The 10758-nt window shown below is 37.6% G+C and overlaps 1 protein-coding gene across 5 annotated transcripts in view; it reads left to right on the top strand.

Annotated features, from left to right (window-relative positions):
* The window catches only part of LOC110457405 (cyclin-dependent kinase-like 5), a 79058-nt gene extending 71330 nt beyond the window's left edge, over positions 1-7728 (top strand). For all 5 annotated transcript variants that reach the window (XM_021508663.1, XM_021508665.1, XM_021508664.1 and 2 more), the window contains 3 exons: positions 1034-1106; positions 1597-1830; positions 3760-7728. In XM_021508663.1, the coding sequence (XP_021364338.1) occupies positions 1034-1106; positions 1597-1830; positions 3760-4074 (622 nt within the window). In that variant the 3' untranslated portion in view covers positions 4075-7728. The remainder of the gene's footprint in view (positions 1-1033; positions 1107-1596; positions 1831-3759) is intronic.
* The last annotated feature ends 3030 nt before the right edge of the window (positions 7729-10758 follow it).

Raw genomic sequence — 10758 nt, 5'->3', positions numbered from 1 at the left:
AGGGATATACAAACTTAGTATTGTATATGTCGAGGGATATACAAACTTAATATTGTTTATGTCGAGGGATATACAAACTCAGTATTGTGTATGTTGAGGGATATACAAGCTCGGTACGTATTGTGTATGTTGAGGGATATACAAACTCAGTAATGTGTATGATGAGGGATATACAAACTCAGTATTGTGTATGTCGAGGGATTTAAAACTAAATATTGTTTATGTCAAGGGATATACAAACTCAATATTGTTTATGTCAAGGGATATACAAACTCAATATTGTTTATGTCGAGGGATATACAAAATCAGTATTGTGTATGTCGAGGGATATACAAACTTAGTATTGTAGATGTCGAGGGATATACAAACTTAGTATTGTGTATGTCGAGGGATCTACAAACTCAGTATTGTGTATGTTGAGGGATATACAAACTTAGTATTGTGTATGTCCAGGGATATACAAACTCAGTATTGTGTATGTTGAGGGACATACAAACTCAGTATTGTGTATGTCGAGGGATATACAAGCTTAGTATTGTATATGTCGAGGGATATACAAACTTAGTATTGTGTATGTCGAGGGATATACAAACTCAATATTGTTTATATCAAGGGATATACAAACTCAATATTGTTTACGTCAAGGGATATACAAACTCAATATTGTTTATGTCAAGGGATATACAAACCCAATATTGTTTATGTCGAGGGATATACAAACTCAGTATTGTGTATGTTGAGGGATATACAAACTCAGTATTGTGTATGTCGAGGGATTTAAAACTCAATATTGTTTATGTCAAGGGATATACAAACTCAATATTGTTTATGTCAAGGGATATACAAACTCAGTATTGTATATGTCAAGGGATATACAAATTCAGGTTAACAATTTATTCTAGAGTTACCCTAAAAATTAAGAGTTTTGGGGATAAAACTGTAAGCGTTCCTTCTATTATTAACATTTCTTAAATAACTGAATGGAACGTCCTTAAATTTATGGAGGTTGATCAATGATTTTACTGACCTACAGGAGAACAGCTGATAGTAACCAAGACTGGCAGGCACAAGCGACTCGCAAGAAGAAAAAGAAGAAGTTCCTGCAGGTAAGTGTGATCCTGTAAATTACTTGATTTTCACTTCAGGTCACGCGGAGACTCAAGCACTAGATACTCTTTCTTTTGCGAATATCAATTCCGTAAATAGCTGCTAGCAGCATTGAAATAGCATCCTGTCATTCATGAGCTCTAGTATTCACAAATAAAATGATGAAACATATAGTTTGTGAAGTAACCATGATTTACTTCAGTCTGTCTTCCTCAGGAATATGTTTGGTAAGGTGTGCGGTAATGCATCGATCACAGCTTTGATCAAAACTTATCTATCTACCACCTTTTGTACAACTTTAGAGTAACCTATGAAAAGACAAGTCAGAAAGATGTATATCTATATTTCGTATCACAGCCTCTAAAGGAACCTTAAGTAAGAGGCAGATCACTATCAATCAAAAATCTAAAACACTATCATTTAAAGTGAAACAGCCAAAACAACATGTAAGATTGATAGAATATATTTCAACTTAATATCACCTGACAGATACTAGCCAATGAGAATGCTGGAAGAATGACCCCTACAACAGGTCTTCACCTGAATCAGTCCAGGGCAAGTCACCTTGACTATGATGAGGATGCAGACGAAGGTCAGATCTCAGCACGGGAACCGTTACAAAACTGGGAGTACTCGGCTAAAGTCGGTCTGTACAGCAGTCGTCATCAGTACGCCAAGGCAGCCGCCTCCCTCCGCAAACAAACACGCACACCAGTTGATAAGGTACATCTAATTAAGCCAATCAAATCACTCTCTGTCTGCAAACAAACACGCACACCAGTGGATAAGGTATAGCTACTTGAGCCAATCAAATCACTCTCTGTCCACAAACAGACATGCACACCAGTGGATAAGGTACAGCTACTTAAGCCAATCAAATCACTCCCTGTCTGCAAACAAACACGCACACCAGTGGATAAGGTATAGCTACTTGAGCCAATCAAATCACTCTCTGTCCGCAAACAAACACGCACACCAGTGGATAAGGTATAGCTACTTTAGCCAATCAAAACACTCTCTGTCCGCAAACAAACACGCACACCAGTGGATAAGGTACAGCTTCTTTAGCCAATCAAATCACTCTCTGTCTGCAAACAAACATGCACACCAGGCCAGTGGATAATGTAAAGCTACTTCAGCCAATCAAATCACTCTCTGTCCGCAAACAAACAAGCACACCAGTGGATAAGGTACAGCTTCTTTAGCCAATCAAATCACTCTCTGTCTGCAAACAAACACGCACACCAGGCCAGTGGATAATGTAAAGCTACTTTAGCCAATCAAATCACTCTCTGTCCGCAAACAAACACACACACCAGTGGATAAGGTACAGCTACTTTAGCCAATCAAATCACTCTCTGTACGCAAACAAACACGCACACCAGTGGATAAGGTAAAGCTACTTTAGCCAATCAAATCACTCTCTGTACGCAAACAAACACGCACACCAGTGGATAAGGAACAGCTACTTTAGCCAATCAAATCACTCTCGGGCCGCAAACAAACACGCACACCAGTGGATAAGGTATAGCTACTTTAGCCAATCAAATCACTCTCTGTCCGCAAACAAACACGCACACCAGTGGATAAGGTACAGTTACTTTAGCAAATCAAATCACTCTCTGTCCACAAACAAACACTCACACCAGTGGATAAGGTACAGCTACTTTAGCCAATCAAATCACTCTCTGTCCGCAAACAAACACGCACACTAGGGGATAGGTACAGCTATTTAAGCCAATCAAATCACTCTCTGTCCTCAAACAAACATGCACACCAGTGGATAAGGTACAGCTACTTTAGCCAATCAAATCACTCTCTGTCCGCAAACAAACACGCACACCAGTGGATAAGGTACAGTTACTTTAGCCAATCAAATCACTCTCTGTCTGCAAACAAACACCCACACCAGTGGATAAGGTACAGCTACTTTAGCCAATCAAATCACTCTCTGTCCACAAATAAACACGCACACCAGTGGATAAGGTATAGCTGCGTTAGCCAATCAAATCACTCTCTGTCTGCAAACAAACATGCACACCAGTGGATAAGGTACAGCTACTTTAGCCAATCAAATCACTGTATATCCACAAATAAACACGCACACCAGTGGATAAGGTATAGCTACTTTAGCCAATCAAATCACTCTCTGTCCGCAAACAAACACCCACACCAGTGGATAAGGTACAGTTACTTTAGCCAATCAAATCACTCTCTGTCCGCAAACAAACACCCATACCAGTGGATAAGGTATAGCTACTTTGTCTAATTAAATCACTCTCTTTCCGCAAACAAACACCCACACCAGTGGATAAGGTACAGCTACGCTAGTCAATTAAATCCCTCTCATACTTACTTGTTCATGCCTTTTTTTCTTGAGTTCCTTAATACTTTTAAGAAAGTACATACAGATATATTAAAGAACGATAATTTGTATTTTTATATTACATATTGCAAGATCAATAATTTTGTGACAGGTGAACAATCATTTATGCATTGAAAGGAGTTTAATGAAAACTATTCAAAACACTCAAACATGGGCACATTGGAAGTATTTAGATGATGTGCAATTGTGTTTGATATATTGGACAGTAACCATTTTAGCCAAGCGTTAATACTACAAATGATAACTGATCATTAATTATGCTGTAGGGAACAAGACTGCAGCCCCTACAGAAGCCCCCTCCCCACCTTGGCAGTATGGCCCCAGGAAGTAGTACAGGCGGGACCATGGACCCCATTTGGCATGGACACCATTCCCATGGCAAGTCAGACTCCGACACACGTCTTGTGAACACCGCTGGAACAGATCTCCGCACAGGCTGGATGTCTCGCCCCCAGTCCGTCCTAGGAGACGACTCATCGGACATTTTTCACTACACACCCCGGGAACCTACAGAGCTCAAATCTCTCAAGGGAGGCAAGCAGGGTCGGCACCATATAGATTTACGTGGAACACGAGATTAGTATGACAGGATCAGCTCCACATAGATTTACGTGGAACACGAGATTAGTATGACAGAGTCGGCACCATATAGATTTACGTGGAACACGAGATTAGTATGACAGGATCAGCTCCATATAGATTTACGTGGAACACGAGATTAGTATGACAGGGTCGGCACCATATAGATTTACGTGGAACACGAGATTAGTTTGACAGGGTCGGCACCATATGGATTTACGTGGAACACGAGATTAGTATGACAGGGTCGGCTCCATATAGATTTACGTGGAACACGAGATTAGTGTGAAGGTTGAGTAGCAGGAAACAAAAGATTGATCTGATCATTTTATCAGACTTGCATTTATCAATTGCTATGTCATGTTTCACACCAATATTTGTGAGGATGCTACCTGCCTCGTACTCCAGTATAATATTACTGTAAACCTGTGAGAAAATATTTAAATGTCTCTAAATAGTCATACACACATACTCATATTTAAATCAAAAACAAGTCTTGTTTAAGTCAATACGGCTCGAGATTATTTTGTTCCTTGTATTGGAAAAGAAATGTTGCATTGTTTATATATTTATATTTAATCCAAAACCTATAGAAAATATTTATCTCATTATAAATGTGGAAATGATGAATATTTACAAAAACTATTTTGTGAAGTTTAATACTATTTCCTTTTCAATATGAAAAAAGTAATAATAACAAAAGTACTTGAAGAAGAATTCAGAAAAAAATATAACTGAATCGTTTACACTTTTGAAATACGGTATTGGGGTTTCACAACTGGAACAATCCCATGATTATATATTTTGCAATAAAAGTGACTTTATTAAAGACTTCATGACATAGACAACAAAAAGTGTTTCTATTCAGTGTATTAGAAGTTTGTGATGATCTGCGAGTTACTAACACTACTAATGGGACAGTAATGTATGTCTGATATACAAGGCCAGGCTTCAGATTTAATGTATAAAGCAAACTTTTTATCAGCAGGTGGTCATCATTTATTTTAACAATATTTCGAAGAGTTTTGAAAAGTCATTCTTCCAGTATCATACCTGGTGACTTTAGAAACTGTCACATACATTAAGTCAAATGATTGTTGAATTTTTTTTTTTCCATGAAGACTTAACTTTGCAAAATTTGATTACAAGCAGTGATTATTTACTATAACCTACTTGTATTGGCTATAGAGAGAAAGCATACATAGCTGGCCATTGGCTGAGAATCCAATATTTATGCCCATGTGTGATGGTCAATCAGATATTCTTTTTCAAGTTTAATATTACCATGAATAGATAATTATATACATTTGTTTAACAGCCTTTGGTTACCATAGATTATAAGATATACGCTACAATGAGCAGACTTTTTGTCTCTCACATGAGAGGCTAAAAGAGAATGATTGTGATTTTTTTCATTGGATTGGTTGCATTATAAATTTAGGGGTTGAGTGTGCACCTTAAACTTGTAGATTAGAAGACGGTACAGTGACAGTATCTGTCTGTGCTGTCCGACACAGTAAGTATCTGTCTGTGCTGTCCGACACAGTACCTATCTGTCTGTGCTGTCCGACACAGTACGTATCTGTCTGTGCTATCCGACACAGCACAGTGGCAGTATCTGTCTGTGCTGTCCGACACAGCACAGTGGCAGTATCTGTCTGTGCTGTCTGACACAGTACAGTGGCAGTGTCTGTCTGTGCTGTCCGACACAGCACAGTGGCAGTGTCTGTCTGTGCCGTCTGACACAGTACGTATCTGTCTGTGCTGTCCGACACAGTACGTATCTGTCTGTGCTGTCCGACACAGTACAGTGGCAGTGTCTGTCTGTACTGTCCGACACAGTACAGTGACCGTGTCTGTCTGTGCTGTCCGACACAGTACAGTGGCAGTGTCTGTCTGTGCTGTCCAACACAGTATAGTGACAGTGTCTGTCTGTGCTGTCTGACCCAGTACAGTGACAGTGTCTGTCTGTGCTGTCCGACACAGTACAGTGACAGTGTCTGTCTGTGCTGTCTGACACAGTACAGTGACAGTGTCTGTCTGTGCTGTCCGACACAGTACAGTGACAGTGTCTGTCTGTGCTGTCCAACACAGTACAGTGACAGTAAATGTCTGTGCTGTCCAACACATTTATATAAGTAGATTCTGAAAAACATACTCCTAGTTACTGGCACAGTATTAAATTATTTATTTCATGTTCCCTTTCTTTTACATTTTTATAAAAGTAAAATTCCCTCCACAACATTTTGTCTCACATTTTCTTCTACCTCGTCTTGGTTATCATTGTTTTTTAATGAAAAGCTTAGTTCTATATATTGTATGAGAAGATGGGATTAAAGTATAAATAACATGTGTAACTATATCTCTTGTCTTATGTTAACTTAATTGTCGCAGAAACATTCCATATATATACATGTACAGAAATCTAACTGATAAATATAGAAAGATTACTTTGATGGAAAATGTTAATTAATGAAATCTCAATATTCTTATAAGATTACGACTCTTTGAAAAAATGAATATTATAATATAGGTACAATTCTTCTATAAACAACATTTATTTATGTATTCATGTAACAGCAGCATATAAAGCTAAGAGATAGCGCCAATAGACGTCCACCCTGGCTGTGGTGATAAGAATACATACCCTATAATTAGGATTTTATTTTATTTTCTGATAATCGCAATAATTGATGTTGATGTATGTGGCTGTAGACAATCACATGTTAGTAACGGTTGTGATTCACAGGATACTCTCCCACATTGGGACATAGTGTCCTACTTTACATTGGGTGGACGGTCAATCACGCACATTTGTATTTTTGCCAAAGATGAATATATGTTAATAAGTGCTGGTCAGTGTTTAATTCTGAGCCCTAATGACAGGAGCTAGAATAAGGTAGGAGGGCGAGAGGATGTAAAGGGATGAGAGAAGGTCAGGGTGAGAAGGTGAGAAGATGAGAATGTCTCAGGGTGAGAAGATGAGAATGTCTCAGGGTGAGAAGGTCAGAAGATGAGAATGTCTCAGGGTGAGAAGGTCAGAAGATGAGAATGTCTCAGGGTGAGAAGGTCAGAAGATGAGAATGTCTCAGGGTGAGAAGGTCAGAAGATGAGAATGTCTCAGGGTGAGAAGGTCAGAAGATGAGAATGTCTCAGGGTGAGAAGGTCAGAAGATGAGAATGTCTCAGGGTGAGAAGGTCAGAAGATGAGAATGTCTCAGAGTGAGAAAATAGGAAGATGAGAATGTCTCGGGGTGAGAAAATAGAAAGATGAGAATGTCTCAGGGTGAGAAAATAGGAAGATGAGAGATTGTTAGCTGCACATGTCACCCAATATTGCATTAATCACATGTTAAGATGTATCATTCCATGTTTTTGTACCTGTAACCAGTTGTACAAAATACTTATTGCCATAGAACTTGTACTGGTAGATATTGCTCTAGTATGTATTTATACTGGTAGATGTTGATCTAGTATGTATTTGTACTGGTATGAACTGCTCTAGTATGTATTTGTACTGGTAGATATTGATCTAGTATGTATTTATACTGGTACATATTGCTCTAGTATGTATTTGTACTGGTAGATATTGCTCTAGTATGTATTTGTACTGGTACATATTGCTCTAGTATGTATTTATACTGGTATGAACTGCTCTAGTATGTATTTATACTGGTAGATATTGCTCTAGTATGTATTTATACAGGTAGATATTGCTCTAGTATGTATTTATACTGGTAGATATTGCTTTAGTATGTATTTATACTGGTAGATATTGCTCTATTACTGGTACATATTGCTCTATTACCGGTAGATATTGCTCTAGTATGTATTTATACCGGTAGATATTGCTCTAGTATGTATTTATACTGGTAGATATTGCTCTATTACTGGTAGATATTGCTCTATTACTGGTACATATTGCTCTATTACTGGTAGATATTGCTCTATTACTGGTAGATATTGGTCTAGTACGTATTTGTACTGGTAGATATTGGTATAGTATGTATTTGTACTGGTAGATATTGCTCTATTACTGGTAGATATTGCTCTAGTATGTATTTGTATGTACAATATACTGTTCTAGTATTTTGTACTGCTAGCTCTTATACTCCAGATTGCCCAAAAACTCTCCCACCTATAGTATTGACATGATATAGTACATCTTTACTGTTTTAAACAAAGGCTTATGATTTAACTTATTTATATTTGAAGAAGAAGATTAAAAGGGGTCAGTGTAAATTGTAATTATTATCTGAAGGTATGGGAAGGGTTATATTTCGATTGTAGTTATCTGAAGGTATGGGAAGGGTTATATTTAGATTGTAATTATCTGAAGGTTTGGGAAGGGTTATATTTAGATTGTAATTATTATCCAAAGGTATTGGAAGGGTTATATTTAGATTGTAATTATCTGAAGGTATTGGAAGGGTTATATTTCGATTGTAGTTATCTGAAGGTATGGGAAGGGTTATATTTAGATTGTAATTATCTGAAGGTATATGAAGGGTTATATTTAGATTGTAATTATTATCTGAAGGTATGGGAAGGGTTGTATTTAGATTGTAATTATCTGAAGGTATATGAAGGGTGATATTTAGATTGTAATTATTATCTGAAGGTATCGGAAGGGTTATATTTAGATTGTAATTATCTGAAGGTATTGGAAGGGTTATATTTAGATTGTAATTATTATCTGAAGGTATTGGAAGGGTTATATTTAGATTGTAATTAATCTGGGGCCTAGGGAAAGCACCCGATTTGGCCAAAAGATTCTTACTCCTAAAAACATATTCTCATTTCATTGAATTTGTGCACCTTTGACGGCCACAAATGACAGGTAAAACTGTACATTACATATTGTACCTCAGCACCACAATTACCCTGGGTGAGGATCCTCAGCACTATAAACCCTAGGTGAGGATCCTCAGAACTATAAACCCTAGGTGAGGATCCTCAGCACTATAAACCCTGGGTGAGGATCCTCGGCACTATAAACCCTGGGTGAGGATCCTCGGTACTTTAAACCCTGGGTGAGGATCACATGTTTATTTCTACTGTGATTGCCTTTATTACTTTCTACTGTATAAGATGGCAGTTGATGTTAGATTTATATCCGTCCGTTTACAGGTCTCTTCCTTAAAACCTTGTTGGTGAGTCCCTGTTTGTCGCCATTACATTTATATGTATCACATATTTACATTTTAAATTTTGTGTATCAATACTTTATACAGTTTCACATGTGTGTTTTCAGTTCACTACAAACAGATGCCTTATTGTTGTTAGTGTAGTTGCTCTGTATGTACAGAATTATATTATATTCCTTGTTTTTTAACTACCAAGAGATGTGTGTTATTTAATAAAATCAGTTATTATTAATATAGATATATATAAATATATAAATCATAATTTCACATATTGACTATAAACACATCATCAAATGTGCCATTTATATATTCAATATGATAATAATAAACAATATTGAGTATTGCTACTTTGTTGACTGATTCCTTTTCACCGACTCCTGATTGGAAGGTGCTGATGTCATTTCCCTGTCTCTGATAAGGTGTAACTACCTCAATGGTAGCAACGCATTAAATCTTTCAAATTAGTCATTAATCAATTAATGTTAATTAAGATTTGTATGCTCCCGAAACAAAATTCAGAATCTTGTCTCCCGCCTTTCTCTGTTTGTCCGGGCCTGCCGAAGAAAGCTCAAAGGAATAGGGATATATGTAGGTAGACAAGGCAGTGTGTCGCATTCCATATGATAATCCCCTACCAAATTGCAAATTTAGACAAAAATAGGCCAATAATGAGAAATAACTTCTAAATGGCGGCCATATTGGTTTTCCAATGATGAAGTGTACGTGAGCAAATGTTCCAGAAAGGTTTCTAGGTCACCTGAGCTTTAGCTCAAGTGACCTAGTGCTATCTGTCTTCGTCCGTCGTCGTCTGTCATCTGTCTTCGTCCGTTAACATTTTACATTTTCAGCTTAAGCTGAAATTCTGGCAAAGGGATTTCATTAATAATTCATGGGAAGGTTACTGACATCTCCCTGATCAAGTGTTGTTATTTTCCGGGTCGATCAGAAATCCAATATGGCCGCCGCGGCCGCCATTTTGAAAAACTATTTCAAACTTAAAGTCAAGTCCTGCTAGACCAATTGAACTGAAAGTTTGTAGGAATGATCAACTCATGGTCCTGAAAAAGTGTTGTTATTTTTCGGGTCGATCAGAAATCCAATGTGGCCGCCACAGTCGCCATTTTGAAAAACTATTTCAAACTTAAAGTCAAGTCCTGCTAGACCAATTGAACTGAAAGTTTGTAGGAATGATCAACTCATGGTCCTGAAAAAGTGTTGTTAATTTTCGGGTCGATTAAAAATCCAATATGGCCGCCACGGTCGCCATTTTGAAAAACTATTTCAAACTTAAAGTCAAGTTCTGCAAGGCGGATTGAACTGAAACTTTGTAGGAATGATCGACTCATGGTCCTGAAAAAATGTTGTTAATTTTCGGGTCGATCAGAAATCCAATATGGCATCCCTATACATGTCCTTGTTCTACATCCCTATACATGTCCTTGTTCTACATCCCTATACATGTCCTCGTTCTACATTCCTATACATGTCCTCGTTCTACATTCCTATACATGTCCTCGTTCTACATTCCTATACATGTCCT

The sequence above is a fragment of the Mizuhopecten yessoensis genome, unplaced genomic scaffold, assembly GCF_002113885.1.
Source record: "Mizuhopecten yessoensis strain PY_sf001 unplaced genomic scaffold, ASM211388v2 scaffold9133, whole genome shotgun sequence".
NCBI lineage: Eukaryota > Metazoa > Mollusca > Bivalvia > Pectinida > Pectinidae > Mizuhopecten > Mizuhopecten yessoensis.
This window is presented reverse-complemented; position numbering and strand designations above follow the sequence as displayed.